At 44.0% G+C, this 19,499-nt stretch overlaps 2 protein-coding genes and 1 non-coding gene across 3 annotated transcripts in view; 2 read left to right on the plus strand and 1 right to left on the minus strand.

Moving 5' to 3' along the window:
* The window catches only part of LOC137318393 (zinc finger protein 3-like), a 626,361-nt gene extending 618,558 nt beyond the window's left edge, over nucleotides 1-7,803 (minus strand). The window contains exon 1 of the mRNA XM_067981293.1: nucleotides 7,554-7,803. The gene's annotated coding sequence lies outside the window, so the exon portion shown is untranslated. The remainder of the gene's footprint in view (nucleotides 1-7,553) is intronic.
* Nucleotides 7,804-11,321: 3,518 nt separating this feature from the next.
* LOC137318359 (zinc finger protein 84-like) lies at nucleotides 11,322-18,767 on the plus strand. Its single transcript, XM_067981244.1, has 2 exons — nucleotides 11,322-11,486; nucleotides 17,501-18,767. Exons 1-2 carry the CDS (start codon nucleotides 11,322-11,324, stop codon nucleotides 18,614-18,616), a joined length of 1,281 nt encoding a protein of 426 aa, XP_067837345.1. The 3' UTR covers nucleotides 18,617-18,767.
* trnag-ucc (transfer RNA glycine (anticodon UCC)) lies at nucleotides 12,273-12,344 on the plus strand. The gene has a single exon. It is a non-coding gene; the product is annotated as a tRNA-Gly (tRNA).
* Nucleotides 18,768-19,499: the final 732 nt, after the last annotated feature.

A 19,499-nucleotide genomic window follows, 5' to 3' on the forward strand; every position in this document is an offset into this window, starting at 1 on the left:
AGTGTGGGATTCATTCTGTATCTGTCAGTCTCTGGTACTGTGTGTGAGTGTGGGATTCATTCCGTATCTGTCAGTCTCTGGTACTGTGTGTGAGTGTGGGATTCATTCTGTGTCTGTCAATCTCTGGCACTGTGTTTGAGTGTGGGATTCATTCTGTGTCTGTCAATCTCTGGCACTGTGTGTGAGTGAGGGATTAATTCTGAATTTGTCAGTCTCTGGTACCGTGTGTGAATGTGGGATTCATTCAGTATCTGTCAGACTCTGGTGCTGTATGTGAGTGTGGGATTCATTCTGAATCTGTCAGTCTCTGTATGTGAGTGTGGGATTCACTTTGTATCTGTCAGTTTGTGGTACTGTGTATGAGTGTGGGATTCATTCTGTATCTGTCAGTCTCTGGTACGGTGTGTGAGTGTGGGATTCATTCTGTATCTGTCAGACTCTGGTCCTGTGTGTGAGTGTGGGATTCATTCTGTGTCTGTCAATCTCTGGCACTGTGTGTGAGTGTGGGATTCATTCTGTATCTATCAGACTCTGATACTGTGTGTGAGTGTGGGATTCATTCTGAATCTGTCAGACTCTGGTACTGCCTGTGAGTGTGGGATTCATTCTGTGACAGTCAGTCTCTGGTATTATATCTCAGTGTAGGATTTATTCTGTAACTCAGTTTCTGGGACAAAGTGCAAGTCTGGATTCGTTCTGTATTCTTATTTCAGGTTACAGTATGTTGCTTGAAACTGTATCTTTAATACATGAATGTATGCATAGTCCTTTGTCTAGTGTTAATTTGTAATTATGGATACACTTTAGAACTTTGTTTTAATCATGTAATGTTTGTGAGTTTTGATGTAGGATTACATCTTAATTTCTGTGAAGACTATTTTAAATGAGAATGTACATTTCAATACCTTACTGTGAAATTATTGGACTGGTATTTATTGTGTAGCTCAGGCTGGGCTAGTGGAATTGATACTTTATCTTTCAAGCTGACACTGTGTGATTTTTGGACTGGTATGTAATGTGTAGTTCAGTCTGCATTAATGGGAATGAGACTGTATCTTTCAGTCTGACACTGTGTGCTATATTTGGACTTGTGTGTAAGGAATAACTCAGTCTGCAATAATGGAATTGATGCCGTACCTTTCAGCATGAGCTTGACCTGATTATTGGACTGGTTTGCAATGTGTGCTGAGTCAACACTAATAGGATTGATACTGTATCTTTCAGTCTGACACTGTGTGCTATATTTGGACTTGTGTTTAAGGAATAACTCAGTCTGCAATAATGGAATTGATGCCGTACCTTTCAGCATGAGCTTGACCTGATTGTTGGACTGTTTTGCAATGTGTAGCTGAGTCAACACTAATAGGATTGATACTGTATCTTTCAGTATGATACTGTATTCGAATTTTGGACCATATATAATGTGTAGCTCAATCTGCACTAATGGAATTGATACTGTATCTTTCAATCTGACACTGAGATTGTTGGGCTCATATCTGTTGTGTAGCTCAGTCTGCACTAATGGAATTCATACTGCATCTTTCAGCATGACCCTGAATGTGATTTCTGGACTGATATCTAATGTGTAACTCAATCTGCACTAATGGGATTGATACTGTATCTTTCAGTCTGATACTGTGTGAGATTTGTATACTGGTATGTAACGTGTGGGTCAGTCTGTACTAATCAAATCAAAATTGTACCTTTCAATCTGACACTGAGATTTTTAGACTGGTATTTGATGTGTAGCTCAGTCTGCATCAATGGAATTGATACTGTATCTTTCAATCTAATACTGTATGAGAATTTTGGACTGGTATCTAACGTGTACCTCAGTCTGCAGTAAAGGAATTGAAACTGTACATTTCATTCTGACACTATGAGATATTTGGACATATATGTGAGTCAAATATGGGTCACATCTGAACTGATATCTAATTTGCATCTCAGGGTACAATATTGGCATGAATACTGCATCTTTAAGCTCATAATGTGTGAGTTGTGGGCTGGTATTTAATTTGATTCTTGGAGTACACTATTGTAATTCATGCTGTACCTATCAATCAGTACCATGTGTCAGTTCTATCTGGTATGTAATTCGTAGCTAATTCTGAACTAATGTGAGATTAACACAGTTCGTTTCAATCTGATAGTGGGTGTGATTTTGGACTGGGAATTATTTATCTGCCGATCAGTGGTACTGAGTTGTTGTGAAATGGAAATTCCGTCTGTCTCTCCTGCTCTGTTTTGACTGTTGGATTGGGATCAGTGTGGGACTGACTATTTCTGCTGTCTGAGACTGTGGGACTGATGACCTGTCTGTGTCTCTGTGCTCTGTGTGTGATAATATACATACTGTGTGTGAGAAGGAGCTGGCTGCACTGACTGCTCCTTGTGCCTCGGGAGGAGTAAACATCACACTGATTCTGGGTCCTTCAAGTATTTGCCTGTTGGAAGATAAATTATACCTTGCAATTCAAAAAAAGATGAAGTAGAAAATACATAAGTGATCAATTGAATCTCTCTGTTAATAATCATTGTAATAACAACAAATGAAAACCAGCGATACAAACAGTGTCAGTGTCTGACTCCACTGCAGTGCTGCAGCACTCAGCTTCTGCACACCAGGTGTGTTAGGCTGTTTTTGCAAAAATTTAGTGACATCCAGACACAACCCAACCCCTGCACTGATCCATGAATGGGGCTACACGATGGACCTTTGTACAGGTCAGGGTTCTAATCCCCTCTCCCTTGGGACTAACCATTCAACTGATACATATCACCCGCTGTTTAAAATGTATCCTTCACACTCCTCACCTGAAGCCTGCAATAGATGCTCTTTGTATAACTTCCCATATCCTTACTGTCCGGCTCTGTTTACTGCTCAATAACAAACACTAAAGGTTAATGGGCAGGTTTAAAAATTTAGATTTAATACCCGCCACCAATCACAAACACGCTCACACTGCACATTGTCCGCTTTCAGCAATTTGTTCCGAACTGTTGCAGTTCTGCTTCAGGCCAGTAGATGTCCCCAAACCCCGGGTCATTGAAGTTTACAGATGAGAGAGGGACAGAAGATAAACTCATTCTTCACATTATATTGCACGGGTGGGATTTAGAAAAACTGGGAATGGAGACGAGCTGCAAGTACATTTTGTTAGACCAAACATCAGTTGTAATAGTGTTAAATTCTTGTAATTGATTTCGGAAATATAGTCAATACTGAGGAAGACTGGGACAAAATAAACTTGCAGAACGGCCGTGTCAATGGCCATTGAATTTCAATATAGAAAGATGTGAGGTGGTGCATTTCGCTAGGGGGAATAAGGAGGCCACATACTGCATGGAAAATAAGAGTCTAAATGGGGTAGAGGAGCAATGTAAATCGTGTCCTGAGAAATCAGAGAGAAATACTGCGCAATGTACAGTGAAATATAATGGGGCAAATTCACAACTATGGAATGAGTGAAACAAAAACTTTATTATGAATCAATTGTCTTCATTTTTCATCTTCAAAAAGTGCAAAAATACGAGAGTAAACGTAACAGACAGAAACTTCCCTCACATTGCACATTGTCCTGTTTCTGTCACCATGACAGATAATGTGAATTTGTTCCCTCATTGCAGTTGCCGCTTACCGCCAGTAGAGGTCAGTCTCTGATACTGTATATGAGACTGGGATTTATTCTGTATCTGTATCTCTGGTACTGTGTACGAGAGTGGGGTTTATTCTGTATCTGTATCTCTGGTACTGTGTACGAGAGTGGGGTTTATTCTGTATCTGTCAGTCTCCAGGTACTATGTATAAGTGTTGCGTTTATTCTGTACCTGTCAGTCTCTGCTACTGTCTGTGTGTGGCGGATACATTCTGTATCTGCCATTCTCTGCTACTTTATCTCAGTGTGGGATTTGTTCTGTCATTCAGTCTCTGAGACAATGTGCAAGTCTGGATTCATTCTGTATTCTTATTTCAGTTTACAATATTGCATTGAAACTGTATCCTTAACACTTTAAAGTATATACAGTTCTTCATCGAGCATTTAATTTGTAAATATGGATACACTTTTTGATTTTCTTTAAACAAACGACGTGTGTGCGTTTTGGAGTAGCATTACATCTTAATCTCTGAACTCTATTGTGAACGATAATATACCTTTCAATCTGTTCACGATGAAATTACTGGACTAGTATGTAATGTATAGTTCAGTCTGCAATAATGGGATTAATTCTGTATCTGAGTCTAACACTGTATGAGATTTTTGGACTGGTATGTAATATGTAGCTCATCCTGCACGAAATGAATTGATACTGTATCTATCAGTCTGATACTGTATGAAATTTTTGGACTTGAATGCAATGTATAGCTCAGTCTGCACGAATGGAATTAATACTGAATCTTTCATTGTGATACTGTATGAGATTTTTGGACTGGTGAGTAACATGTAGCTCAGTCTGTGCTAATGGAATTGATATTGTATTTTTGAGTCTGATAGGGTATGAGATTCTTGGACTGCTATATAATGTGTGGCTCAGTCTGCACTAATTGAATCGATTCTGTATCTTTCAGTCTAATATTGTATGAGATTGTTGGACTGATATATAATGTTGAGCTCAGGCGGTGTGAATAGAATTAAATTATATCTTCCAGTCTGATCATTTATGATTTTTGGACTCGTATGTAATGTATAGCTCAGTCTGTACCAATGGTATGGATTATGCTTATTTCAGTATAATACTGAGTATTGACCAATATATCTAACATGTAGCTCAGTCTGCACCAATAGAATTCATACTATATCTTTCAATCTGACACTATGAGATCTTTGGACTGGTCTATAAAGTGTAACTCAGCCTGCAGTGATGTGATTGTGGGATTCATTCTGTATCTGTCAGTCTCTGGTACTGTGTGTGAGTGTGGGATTCATTCTGTATCTGTCAGTCTCTGGTACTGTATGTGAGTGTGGGATTCATTCTCTATCTGTCAGTCTCTGTACTGTGTGTGAGTGTGGGATTCATTCTGTATCTGCAGGTCTCTGGTACTGTGTGTGAGTGTCGGATTCATTCTGTATCTGTCAGTCACTACTGTGTGTGAGTGTGGGATTCATTCTGCATCTGCAGGTCTCAGGTACTGTGTGTGAGTGTGGGATTCATTCTGTATCTGCCATTTTCTGCTACATTATCTCAGTGTGGAATTCATTCTGTAATTCAGTCTCTGAAACAATGTGCAAGTGTGAATTCATTCTGTATTCTAATTTCAGTTTACAGTATCGGACTTGAAACTGTATCTTTAATACTTTAAATTACATATAGTTCTTCGTCTAGTGTTTAATTTGTAAATATGGATACACTTCTCGATTTTCTTTAATCAAACATGTGTGAGTTTTGGAGTAGTATTGCATCTTTATCATTCACAATAGAGTTCAGAGATTATGTATCTTTCAATCTGTTCACAGTGAAATTATTGGATTGGTATGTAATGTTTAGCTCGGTCTGCAATAATGGGATTAATTCTGTATCTCAATCTAATATTGTATGAGATTTTTGGACTGGTATGTAATATGTAGCTCAGCCTGCACTAAAGGAATTAATACTGTATCTATCAGTCTGATACTGTATTAGATTTTTGGACTGGAATGTGATGTGTAGCTCAGTCTTGAATAATGGAAGTGATACTGAATCTTTCGATCTGATATTCGATGTGATTTTTGGACTGGTGAGTAACATGGAGCTCAGTACGTGTTATGTAATTGATATTGTATCTTTGAGTCTGATGGCGTATGAGATTCTTTGACTGCTATATAATGTGTGGCTCAGTCTGCACTGATGGAATTGATACTGTATCTTTCAGACTAATATTGTATGGGATTTCCAGTCTGGTATGTAATGTACAGTTCAGGCAGCGCTAATAGAATTGATACTGTATCTTCAAGTCTGTTCATTTATGAGGTTTTTGGACTGGTATATAATGTGTAGCTCAGTCTGAACCAATGGTATTGATACTGTTTATTTCATTCTGTATCTGTCCACAATTATTCTCTCAGATTACATTATGGTATTCAATACTGTAGCTTTAATATCTTAATGTTTAAGTCGTTTTTCTCATTATTTAATTGGTAAATATGGATACACTTTAGGATTTGATGCTGGAGGTTTTAATCAGATAATTTGTGTGATTTTGGACAACTATTAAATCTGTATCTCTGTGAGTAATATTGTGAATGGTAATATATCTTTCAAACTGATATGGTGACATTTTTGAATTGGTATATAATGTGTAGATCTTTCTGAACTAAAGGAATTGATACTGCATCTTTAAGTTTTATTGTAAGATTTTTGGACTCGTGTGTAATGTGCATCTCGGTCTGTGCTAATAGAATTGATACTGTATCTGTAAATCTCATACTATCAGTATATTATAAACTGGTTTCTAATGTGTTTCTCAGGTTACACTGTCACAGCATTTCTCAATCTGATACTGTACATGAGTTTTGGACTTGCAATTTGTATTTGAATGGTACACAATTCGAATGGATACTTCATGTATTAAACTCACGTGTGTGTGTGAGAGAGTTTTGGGCTAGAATACAATTGGAATCTTGTGGTATCTGGGATTTAATTCATGGCTAATGTTGTCCTTTTGTGAAATTGACAATCTGAAAGCATGACTTTGGACTGGGATTTTTGTATCCACCTTTCTGCGGGACTGAGTGAGGGGGAAATGGACCAGCGTCTGCCTCACCTGCTCTGTTTGACTGTTGGATTGAAAATGTGTCTCTGGAACTTGGGATCAGTGTGGGACTGACTACTTCTGCTGTCTGAGACTGTGGAACTGATGACCTGTCTGTGTCTCTGTGCTCTGTGAGTGATAATGTACTTACTGTGTGTGAGAAGGAGCTGGCTGCACTGTTCCTTTGCCTCGGATGGAGGAAACTTCACATTCATTCTGGCTCCTTCAAGGGCTTGGCTGTAGAAAGTAACATATATCTTGTAACTCAAGAACAGTGGAGGTAGAAAATACAGAAGTGATCAGTTTAATATCGCTGTTAATAATTATTTTGAATATCCACAAATGAAAACCAGTGATACAAACGGTGTCAGTGTCTGACTCCACTGCAGTACTGCAGCACTCAGCTTCTGCACACCAGGTGTGTTAGGCGATTTTAAAGCAATTTAGTGACATCCCCTCCACTGATCCATGAATGGGACGACCCGATGGGGGAGGGACCTTTGTACAGGTCTGGTTTCTAATCTCCTCTCCCATGGGAATAACCGTTCAACTGAAAGCAAACAACCGCTGTTTAAATTGTGTCCTTCATACTTCTCACCTGGTGCCTGCAATAGATGCTCTTTGTATAACTCCCCACATCCTTACTGTTCACTGTCCAGTAACAGGGTGAGACTGCAACTAAACCAGGACCATTCACTCCTGGTTTGGGGAGAGAAAGCAGCAATGATTTTAAATAGCAGGTTCTTCCCATTCTCTCTCCCTTCCCCTGGACACACCCTGTGCACACACAGCCCGAGAATGACCTCTCCCTTCCCCCGCTCACTCCATGTTCCGGGACCAGTTCCTTATCCACTCCGCCTCTTACAAACAGCCCCCGGACTCCCCCTGACCTTCCCCCGGACTCAATGCCGATCTCTGAGCCCATCTGCGGACACGGTCCCGAAGCGATGAGCTGCTGTAACGAGGCTGCTCTTTGCTCCCTTCCCCCGGGGGCCGTGATCTCTCCATTCCCGGCTGTTTTAAACCATCTTCTTCCGCTCACTGAGGGAATGGCGCCCACAGGCCGAGCTGGGGGAGGGCAGCGCGCATGCGCTCTTCTGCTCACCAACAACCAGCGCTGGGGGCGGGGCTGAGTCACGCATGCGCAGATATCTGGTTTAATTCCCAATACAAAAATCGATGGAAACTTTCCCCAATTGGAATTTTTCCGAGTCTGAGCAAAGGAAGTGGGTCTGGGGGAAAGGTCAGAGGGAATGGGGTCCACAGGCAGTGCAGGAACAGGCACCAGAATGGGAAACAGATGGGATTCCACCAGTGCCTAACGCTGGAATCCAGACTGACTTTACAATCTCTAACTATTAAACTAGATGTTTCCATCCCTGCTGTTTCTCTCGGTATCTTTTGATGGTAAAGAGTCTTTCAGTGATAAAGTGGGCGGCTGTGAAATGAGCCTGTGGGTTCTGTTCATTCTTGGACTCTTTCGTGATCAAACTGACGCGTGGCTACGAAACTGGAGGGAGGATTTCTCAAACGAATCCTGGAGAAACATGGGAGGAAAGTGTGAGTCGGTGTGTCTGTTGGTACCGTGTAGGATTAATATCAGACAGCAACAGTCCGAGATTAATTTAATCAGACTGAAACTCTCGATTACTGAGTGTAACACCGAACGTCCCTGTGCTGCAAAACCGAATATAGTAGAAGAGGCAAGAGAGGGTTAAATGTTGCCCATTGTTTTTGTCATTCTCTGCACTGTCCCTGAGTGTGGGTTTAATAGTATTTCTGTCTCTGGTACAATATCAGTGAGAGATTAGATTACATCTTCTCTCTCTCCAAAAAAAAAATTCTGGATAAAGCTTAACTTTGCAGGTCAGTCTGATACTGTGGCACTGTGTCTCTCCGCTCTCTCTCTCACCGTGTCTGTCGTCCCCTCTCTCTCTGGTGCTATATATTAAGGATGACACTGCTATTGCGCGTGATATGAGCACACTGATAGGAAGTGTAAGACTGACAGAATGTGTGTGTCTCTCTCTTGTGCTGGAAATGATGGTGGGATTCTGTCTGATAACCCAAAGGCTCTTTTCAGAGCCACCCACTGTATCTGTGAAAGGGCCGGTTACTGTCTGAAGAGAGTCAGGAATCAATTTAATAAGGACTTGATTCCGATTGCAGAACTAACAATAACTTGTTAAATACAAATGATCCATATCGGTCTGTGGAAGTACTTGCTTCCGGACAGCAGATGTCGCCAACCTCCAATTGATTGAGATTTGCAGTTTGTGTGGGGAATGAGACAAAATACCAGAATTGTCATTAAACTGGGCGGGTGGGATACAGAAATAACAGGGACGTTTGATCAACGACATCAAGCCGGGCCGGGCTTCACTGTAACTGGGGGTGTGTTCGGCTCCAGTTCCAGTTCGTGGTCATTATCTTTTCACAGATTCAGGGTGAGCGTCTCTGTGAGACGGTAACACTGGCGGAGAAACTCCGCGTCACAACTCAAACCCCGACACATGACATTCTCCAAATCAGCTGGAATAAAGTGTTTGAAAACTGCTGAACCCGTCTGGGAGGGGATGTGTGGGGAGATGGAATCGGGTCTGGGACTGAAATGGAAGGAGGCGGGTTGACTTGTTATAGAAGGGACTGTATTTAGGCAGGAATATTACTGACTGTTAATTGTAACGGGGTTTATTTAAAAGCTCCGGGTTTCTGGGAATCCTTGAATATGAAGCCCGAGTCTGTAAGGGTTTGTGCGGGGCGCTGTGTTTCGGTTCTATTATCGATAAACGGTTTGAAATTGGCGGGTGGCGAAAGCTGGAGGTGGAGCCGGCAGATCAGAAGCCGCTCTCCTCTCTGTCCGTCACTCTGACTCCTCCCCTCCCGCTTTCTCTGTTTAATCCCCGACATGGAACCAACGCGGGTAGGTGGACTGTAAACACGGTTTACTTGTTAACAGGACGAAAGGCGAGTAATGTTTCTGATCTCCTGGGCACCAGACAATTCACTGTTATTTGTTTCTGTGCATATTTACATTTCAGTGATTCCCCAGTGAGTTTGATGCGTTATGTAAATAATCCAACAAAATATAACAGAAACGGAGCGAAGCGCTGTATCCCACAGATGTAGAAAGGTTAGTCGAGCAGTTATGGTGATGCTTTTAGAGACCAGCATGGCAAGTAGTTTAAATAAATACAAGAAATCTGGTGATGTGTGGACTGGGGTCCATAAGTCACCGTTTAAAGTACCGGACTGTGTTCGGTGCCCCGACTCCAGCCCCATTAATACCTCATCTCGTCCACAACGAGACAAAAGCAGCTCAAAGCCACGCTGGTAGCATGATATCAGCGTCTCCCTTCAGACAGTAATCAGCCCTTTCACACATACGGTGGGTGGCTCTGAAAAGAGCGTTTATATCGAGTTACATCGAAACTACGGCACAGAAAAAGGCCATTCGGCCCAACTGGTCTGTGCCAGCGTTTATGCTCCACACGAGCCTCCTCCCTCCCTACTTCATCTAACTCTATCAGAATACCCTTCGATTCCTTCCTTCCTCATGTGTTTATCTAGCTTCCCCTTAAATGCACCTGTGCAATTTGCCTGAGCTGCTCCTTGCGGTAGCATTTTCCACATTCTAACCACTCTTTGGGTAAATCAGTTTCTCCTGAATTCCCTATTGGATTTATTAGCGACTATTTTATATTTATTACCTCTGGTTTTGGACTCCGCACAAGTGGAAACATTTTCTCTATGTCTACTCTATGAAACCCTATCGTAAGACCTCCATCAGGTCAACCCTCAGCCTTCTCTTTTCCAGAGAAAGCACCCCCAGTCTGTTCAGCATTTCCTCATAAGAATCTTCTCTCATTTCTCGTGTCATGAGATTCATTTTCCACCTTCTCCAATCCCTCTCCGTCCTTTCTATAATATGGAGACCAGAACTGTGCACAATACTCCAAGTTTGGTCGAAGCAAGTTCCCATACAAGTTTAAGATAACTTCTTTGCTTTTCAATTCTATCTTTCAATAAGTGAATCCTAGTGTTTGAGTTTCCATTTTATGAACTTTTTGAGCTGCGTCGCTACTTCTAGTAATTTTTATATCTGTACCACCAGATCCCTTTGCTCCTCTATCCCGTTCAGACTCTTATTATCCAAGCAGTGTGTGACCTCCTCATTCTTCATTCTGCAAGTTTATTAATGTCCTCTTTGCATCTTCCTTTGTATTAACTACATCCCCCAATTTGGTATCGTCCACAAATTTTGGAATTGTTCTTCCGATTCCCGAATCCAAATCGTTAATGTAAATTGTGAACAACAGTGGTCCCAGCAACTGAAACATCACTTCCCACCTTTTGCCAGTCTCAGTAGCGACCCGTAACCTCCATTCTCAATTTCCTGTTTTGTAACCAACTGACTATCCATTCTGCCACCTGACCCTGACTCCACGTGCTCTGAACTTAGCCATGAGTCCACAATGCGGTATCTTATCGAAGGCCTTCGGAAAATCCAAATATATTGCATCTACTGCATTAATCTCGTATTCAATTTCTTTTCCTTCTACAAAGATTTCTATAAAGTTGGTCCTGTCCTATGGGTTATCAGATTAATTCTTGGCCGCTTTACTTGCTCTTGGAGCTCACATTGCTGGTTTTCTTTGGCAGCAGCACGTCCTGGATATCAGGCAACACCCTGAGCAATGGTCACCCGTCCCAGCAGCTTGTTGAGCTCCTCGTCGTTGTGGATGGCCAGCTGCAGGTGTCTGGGGATGATTCGGGTCTTCTTGTTGTCGCGGGCCGCGTTGCCGGCCAGCTCGAGGATTTCAGCCGTCAGATACTCGAGCACAGCAGCCAGCTAGACCGGGGCTCCGGCACCCACACGTTAAGCATAGTTCCCCTTACGCTGGAGCCTGTGAACACGGCCCACAGGGAACTGCAGTCCGGCTCGGGATGAGCGAGACTTGGCCTTGGCCCGAGCTTTATCGCCGGTTTTTCCTCTTCCAGACATTTCCACAATCTCACAAACACTTTCCCAAAGAATGAAGAAATCCTCCCCCACTCGCCCTTCTTACACCTTCTGGAGGAGTACAGTGGGGACATTTGTGATGGGTCTCTCTCAGAGTGTTTACACTGCCCGCTCACCCTCACTGATATTCTATCTTTGAACTGCTGTAATATTGTCCTTTAGCAATATTGCTGCTCCTCCTCCTTTCCCGACTTCTCTGTCCTTTCTAAAGATCTTATAGACTTGAATATTAAGCAGCCATTCGTGCCAACTGGTAGTCCGGTCTCCGTAATGATTTAATGTAATTATTTAACCTCACTGAATGGGTGATGCGGCCGATATCAGGTGAAGAATTACTGGCTGTTGTGTAATTTCCATTGATTGGGGGGTTGGCGACATCTACTGGGCGGAAACGGGAACTGCAACAGAGCGAGAAAGGATCCGTCAGAAACCAGTTTAAATGAAGAACAAAATCCAACAGCCTGCAGTGACTGTTCAGGGTCTGATGTTTATCAACTATTTTAGTAACGTGCATTGTCAGCGATGGTGGTATAGTGGTGAGCATAGCTGCTTTCCAAGCAATTGACCCGGGTTCGATTCCCGGTCATCGCAATTAAGTGTTCTTATTAGTTTGTTTCCTTCAGAAACTCTAAAGTTTATAATCGAATTTGATGCAGTTCAGTTGGATATTGTTTCCAAAACATAAACGGGTGTAATTATAGTAAAATGATTTCAGTCTTCATTTCTTTTCCCTGCAGAAGGAATAGAGGAAAAATATGCTGGAAATAGTGAGCTACAAAGGGTCTAATGCGAGTGAGGAAAGCAAATGATATGTTAGCCTTTATTGTAAGGGTGTTGCAATATCAGAGTAAGGAGGTCTTCCTGTATGAGGAAATATTGTGTAAAATTGGCCTATATTCTGTGGAGATAGAAAAATGAGAAGTATTCTCATTGAAATGTATCACATTCTTAGACGGCTTGGCAGGGTGGATGCTGAGAGGCTGATTCCCCTGACTGGAGAGTCAAGAACTGGAGCTCATAATCACAAGATAAGGGGTCGGCCATTTAGGATCGACATGAGGAAAAATTTCTTCACTCAAAGGGTTGTGAATCTTTCGAAGTCTCTACCCCAGAGGGCTGTGGATGCTCAGTCGTTGAGGATATTCAAGGCTGAGATCGATAGATATTTGGACGCTCGGGGAATCAAGGGATATGGGGATCGGGAGGGAAAGTGGAGTTGAGGTCGAAGATCAGCCCTGATCTGATTGAATGGCAGAGTGGGCTCGTGGGGCCGTATGGCCTCCTCCTGCTCCTATTTCTTACGTTCTTATGTAGAGAGCCTTATATCCAAATGTGCTGACGACAGTAAATTATGTGGCACAGTAAGCATTATAGATGGAAGCAGAAAGTTGAAAAGGGACATTGATAGATTCAGTGAGTGATTGAAACTGTGGCAGATGGAGTTCTACGTGGGGAAATGTGAGGTCATCCACTTTGGACCATAAAAAGATAGACAGAGTATTTTCTAAATGGCAAGAAACTAGGAACTGCGGATGAGCAGCGAAATTTATGGGACCAAGTACAGAATTCACGAAAAGGTGCAAAAAAAAGTTAAAATGGTAATGGAATTTTGATCTTTATCTCAAGGGATCTGGAATAAAAAGGATTGGAAGTTATGTCACAGTTATACAGAGCTCTGGATAGACCTCATTTAGAGTACTGTGTTCAGTTCTGGGCACCGCACCTCTGGCAGGATAAGAACATATGAAATGTGAGCAGGAGTAGGCCATACGGCCCCTCGAGCCTGCTCTGCCATTCAATAGATCATGGCTGATTTTTTAACTCAACTCCACTTTACCGCCCTATCCCCATATCCCTTGATTGCCTTGTCCAAAAATATATCAAACTCAAGCTTGAATACACTAAACGACTGAGCATCCACAGCCCTCTGGGGTGGAGAGAACAGCCTCGACGAAGATAAAGGGAATGCAATGAAATGTGTCATACAGTTACATCTCGCTGCTCTGTCTGACCATTTTGATCGCTACTTCCCTGCAGAGGGATTTGAAAATTCGATGGAAAAGCGTTGGGTGAAAGATCCTTTTGCTTTCGAAAATCCTGAATCCAAAATGAAGCTAAACTTGATGCCTGAGCAAGAAAACGAGCTGATGCGACTCACCTGTGAGCACACTGAAAACACGCCACAAGTCATTCAGTTTGTCATCTTTTTCGATCAGTGCTTTCAAAGAATATCCTCTGTTGAGTAAGATTAGTGTTCTGTTGTTGCTGCTGCTCACAACAACCTACATCTGCGAACTGGGATTGTCGACTTTGAGAACAAGAGAAAGAAACCGACTGAAGAGCGCACCTGATATGCGTGTAGCGCTTTCATCTTGTGATCCAGATTGGAACGAGATTATGAACAACAGGCAGACCCATCCGTCACATTAAGTAATGAAACTCAACCAGACCTCTTTCTTACTGTATTTATACTGTATTTAAAACGTTTTTCAAGCAACGTCGATGTTTAATTTAAGTTATGACTTTAAGTTGAATTAAGTGAAGTGAAGAGCGAGCATGGATTCACCTTTATTGGGATTTGATGAAAACTCCAGTCAGAAGATATTATTGTTTTGGGACCCTGGGGGAAGTGTTTTTCTTCCACTGGGTCGCGAGGAAAACAATTTGAGAAACACTGTTCCACGGTCAGTGTCTGTTCACCAAACAGGTTCTGAATCCCTCAGTCTGCATTTCTCCACACGGTTCTGTGGGCCACGCCGGCAATAAAACACTGACCAATACCCGGTGAGTAATGGCGACCGCATGCTCCACAATCCCCCGCGCCCCAGGAACCCCTCCATATCTACAAGGCGCTCATTTCCTGATCAGACTGCGCATGCTCCCAAGGCCCGCCTTGCATTCCAGAGCGCCTCGGCCCTGTCGCTTGTCGCGAGTCGGACTCGGTGGAAACCGGAGAAGAAACCGGAAAAAGGCCGGTAGGACGGGCGAGGCGCTGGATGAGGGGTTTGATGGAGCCCGGGGAGCCCGCCCGCCCGTCCGCCCGTCCGCCCGGTTCCCCGGCTCTGATTCGGGGCCTGAGCCGCACTCGGTGTTGCTGAGACTCCGCTCAGTGTAAATGCAGGTTGTTGTTGATCTGATCCCATTGGCCTCAGCTTTGGCGGACGGAATCAGACAGGGACTCTGGCTGTGCTGCTCCCCATGGTTGAAATACCGACAGCTCGGTGTATAGGTTCACAGGTGCAGAATTAACACTTGGCCGGGTACTGGAGGGTAAACAGTGACTGGGCCCGAACCCCACCATCACGCAGCACCTTCAGTAGAGAAAGGGAGAAAAATAGAGGCTGCGATGAATCTGGATTTCAAACAGTGAGGACGTGTCAAGGAGGGAGAGTGTGTGGGACGGGGGATTTACAGATTAATAGGGGCAAGGAGGGAGAGTGTGTGGGACGGGGGATTTACAGATTAATAGGGGCAAAGAGGGAGAGTGTGTGGGACTGGGCATTTACAGCTTAATAGGGGCAAGGAGGGAGTGTGTGTGGGAAGGGGGATTTACAGATTAATAGGGGCAAAGAGGGAGAGTGTGTGGGACGGGGGATTTACAGCTTAATAGGGGCAAGGAGGGAGAGCGTGTGGGACGGAGGATTCACAGATTAATAGGAGCAAGGAGGGAGAGCGTGTGGGACGGAGGATTTACAGATTATTAGGTGCAAGGAGGGAGAGAGTGGGACGGGGGATTTGCAGCTTAATAGGGGCAAGGAGTGAGAGTGTGGGACTGGTGATTTTCAGTTTAATAGGGGCAAGGAGTGAGAGAGTGTGGGACGGGGGATTTACAGTTTAATAAGGGCAAGGAGCGAGAGTGTGTTCGATGGGGGATTTACAGCGCAGTATGGTCAAAGGAGAAATAATGTTTCAGAGAAACTCGAACTGTCTGTTCTGAATTTCTATCCTGTGCTTACATAGATCACTTACGTAAATGATGAGGATAGATTGCACAGACAAGGCTTGTATTCTCTTGAATATACAAGATTAAGGGGTGATCTATTTGAGCTGTTTAAGATGATGAAAGGATTTAATAGAGTAGATGGAGGTAAACCACTTACTCTGGTGCGAGAGTCTGGACCAATGCTGGGATCACCTTAAAATTAAATCTTGGCCATTGAGGGGTGATGTCAGGAAGCAATTCTTCACACAAAGGGGAGTGGAAATCTGGAACTCTCTTCACTCCAAAAAGCTGTTGAAACTGGGGGTCAATTGTAAATTTGAAAATTGAGACTGATAGATTTTTGTTTGGCCAGAGTATTAAGGGTTATGATACCAAGGAGGGTAGATAGAGTTAAGATACAGATCAGCCATGGTCCAATTGAAAGCCGGAACAGGCTCCTGGGGTTGAATGGCCGACTGCTGTTCTAGTATTGTTAATGCAGCCATCCGCAATAAGACTGTGGGAGGCAAGGGCCTTGTTCACAATTGAACGGACGAGGGAGATGCTGAGAGGGATGGTGATTAGTCAGGGAGTGTTTGTAAATGAAGGAGAAATGGTGACTGGTCTGGGAGTGTCTGTAAATGAAGGAGAAATGGTGATGGGTCAGCGAGTGTCTGTAAATGAAGCAGAAATAGTTACAGGTCAGGGAGAATCTGCAAATGAAGGAGAAATAGTGACAGATCAGGGGCCGTCTTTAAATGGAGGAAAAATGGTGACTGGTCAGAGAGAGTCCGTCGCCAAAATTGGGAGATATCACAGATGGACTGCTGACAGGCAGCACTAGGGAGGGATATAGTATCGAAATGAGGGGTCGAGGATAGACACCCAGCTAGAGTCAGCATCTTCAGGGGAGGAGAGGGAGAGGAACCAGTGAGTGTAGAACTGAACCCAGTCAGAGTCAGCACCTTCAAGGGAGGAGAGGGAGGTGAACCAGTGAGTGTAGAACCGAACACAGTCAGAGTCAGCTCCTTCAGGGGAGGAGAGGGAGGGGAACCAATGAGTGTGGAACTGAACCCAGACAGAGCCAGCACTTTCAGGAGAGGAGAGGGAGGAGAACCAGTGAGTGCAGAACTAAACCCAGCCAGAATCAGGACCTTCAGGGGAGGAGAGGGAGGGGAACCAGTGAGTGTGGAACTGAACCCAGCCAGAGTCAGCACCTTCAGGGGAGGAGAGGGAGGGGAACCAGTGAGTGTGGAACGGAACCCAGTCAGAGTCAAGGCTTTCAGGGGAGAAGAAAAGCTTAAATAGAAGGAAAAATGTTGGAGATGGTGCGATGGGTTTGGATTTCAGCAGAGGGAGGAGGCTGAGTGTGTGAGACGGGGATTTACAGTCTGGGGGAATGAGCGGGAAGAATGTTCCATAGAAACTAGAATTGCCTGTTCTGAATTTCTATCCTGTATTCACAGTGTAAATCCTTTTACAGGGTATTAGAAGGGAAGGATTTGCAGACAGGAAACTCAAACTAAACATCACGTCAAGATAAGACAGTCACTCAATTCACCAGCACCTGAAGATCATCGGGCTTTGAATATAGAAGGAGCAATGTTTGTCTGTTCTGTCTGTGGGAAAAGATTTCATAAATCAGTTTAACTGGAAAAGCACCGAGAAACACACACCCGAATGAGAGTGTTCCAGTGCACTGACTGTGGAAAGAGCTTTAACCAGTTACACAGCCTGAAAAAAGCATCACACCATTCACAGCAGGGAGAAACCATACACGTGTTGTGTGTGTGGACGAGACTTCCACTGATCGTCCAACCTGGAGAGAGACAAAGACACCCGCACCACGGAGAAACCGTGGAAATGTGGGGACTGTGGGAAGAGATTCAATTCCCCGTCCCAGCTGGAAACTCATCGACGCAGACACACTGGAGGGAGGTCGTTCCCCGGCTCCGTGTGTGGGAAGGGATTGAATGCGTCATCCAGCCGACTGAAACACCAACGAGTTCACAATGGGAAGAGGCCGTTCACCTGCAATGAGTGTGGGAAGGGATTCACTCGATCATCCCACCTGCTAACACACCAGCAAGTTCACACCGGGGAGAGGCCGTTCACTTGCACTGAGTGTGGGAAGGGATTCACTCAGTCATTCAACCTGCTCACACACCAACGAGTTCACACTGGGGAGAGGCCGTTCACCTGCTCCGTGTGTGGGAAGGGATTCACTTGTTCATCCAGCCTTCTGACACATCAACTTGTTCACACTGATAAGAAACCTTTTAAATGTTCTGACTGTGAGAAGAGCTTTAAAAGTACCAAGGATCTACTGGCACACCAACGGATTCACACAGGGGAGAGGCCGTTCACCTGCACTGAGTGTGGGAAGGGATTTACTTTGACATCCAACCTGCTGACACATCAACGTACTCACACTGGAGAGAAGCCGTTCACCTGCACTGAGTGCGGGATGAGATTCACCCAGTCAGCCCACCTGCTGACACACCAGCGAGTTCACACTGGGGAGAGGCCGTTCACCTGCTCCAAATGTGGGAAGAGATTCACTCGTTCATCCTACCTCATTGAACATCAACTTGTTCACACTGGTGAGAGACATTTTAAATGTTCTGACTGTGAGAAGAGTTTTAAAAGTAAAAGACATCATCTATCACACCAACGTACTCACACTGGAGAGAAGCCGTTTACCTGCTCTGTGTGTGGGAAGCGATTCACTCGGTCATCCCACCTCATTGAACACCAAATTGCTCACACTGATAGGAGACCCTTTACGTGTTCTGACTGTGAAAAGAGTTTTAAAAGAATGGGGGAGCTGCTGAGACATCAACGCACTCACACTGGGGAGAGGCCGTTTACTTGCTCCGTGTGTGAGAAGGGATTCACTCGATCATCCCACCTGTTGAGTCACCAGAGAGTTCATGAGTGAGTCCAGGGGTTGGATTCTGCTGTTAATCATATCCAGGACTAAACCACGTTCATTCTGACGGTTGGGGTTTGTTTCTGATGTTAATAATCCCTTTAACTGGGCTGGAGTTTGGTATTCTGTAAAAGTGTCAAATAAATCAGCTTTCTTTTAAACACAATGGGCTCAAAATTGGCTCGTGTCGCGCCCCTTGTTTCTGCGCTCCGTGGCGTCTCGAAGTGCCAGGATAGCGTCAAGGCTGCGTGCGCACATTCCCAGCGTGACGTGCGCCGGTCGCCGTCTTGGACTCGGTATTAGCACATGCGCAAATACCGAACGCCGGCAGCCCGTAAAGTAAGGAGAAAATGGATACAATCAGTGTGCAACGCTGATTTAAAGTGATAGACACCATTTTGGAAATTAAGGCTCAACTCAATGCAGTCATAACCATGACCATCTGAACATGGCTTAGAGTGCTTGGAGGACCCCCGACCAACGCGTTTTAAAGGGACCATGTCGGATGTACAGGATCGCTGCTGGATTATTGATTCTGGCTACTGATGCATTTGTGACTGTTTTTGGAGATCTCCTATGCTTGAATACAAGGACGTGGGGACATAGTCTAACATTTAGAGCCAGGACTTGCAGGAGTGAAGTTAGGAAACAATTCTACACGCAAAGGGTGGGAGAAGTTTGGAACGCTCTTCTGCAAATGGCAGTTGATGCGCGCTCAATTGTGAATTCTAAATCGGAAATTGATCGAATTCTGTGAATCAATGGTATTAAGGGATATGGGGCTAAGGCAGGTATACGGAGTAAGGTCACAGGTCAACCATGATCTCATTGAATGTCGGAACAGGCTCGAGGGGCTAAATGCCACTGCTAAGTGTTGCCTTCTGGTATGCGC

The sequence above is a fragment of the Heptranchias perlo genome, unplaced genomic scaffold, assembly GCF_035084215.1.
Source record: "Heptranchias perlo isolate sHepPer1 unplaced genomic scaffold, sHepPer1.hap1 HAP1_SCAFFOLD_70, whole genome shotgun sequence".
Taxonomy (NCBI): Eukaryota; Metazoa; Chordata; class Chondrichthyes; order Hexanchiformes; family Hexanchidae; genus Heptranchias; species Heptranchias perlo.

Bases quoted from the DNA above. Each gene is read 5' to 3' on its own strand.
- LOC137318359 (XM_067981244.1), top strand. From the start codon at position 11,322: ATGGGTTATCAGATTAATTCTTGGCCGCTTTACTTGCTCTTGGAGCTC. The intron at 11,487-17,500 runs GTGTCTGGGGAT...TCCAACCTGGAG, and splicing joins TTGTGGATGGCCAGCTGCAG to AGAGACAAAGACACCCGCAC.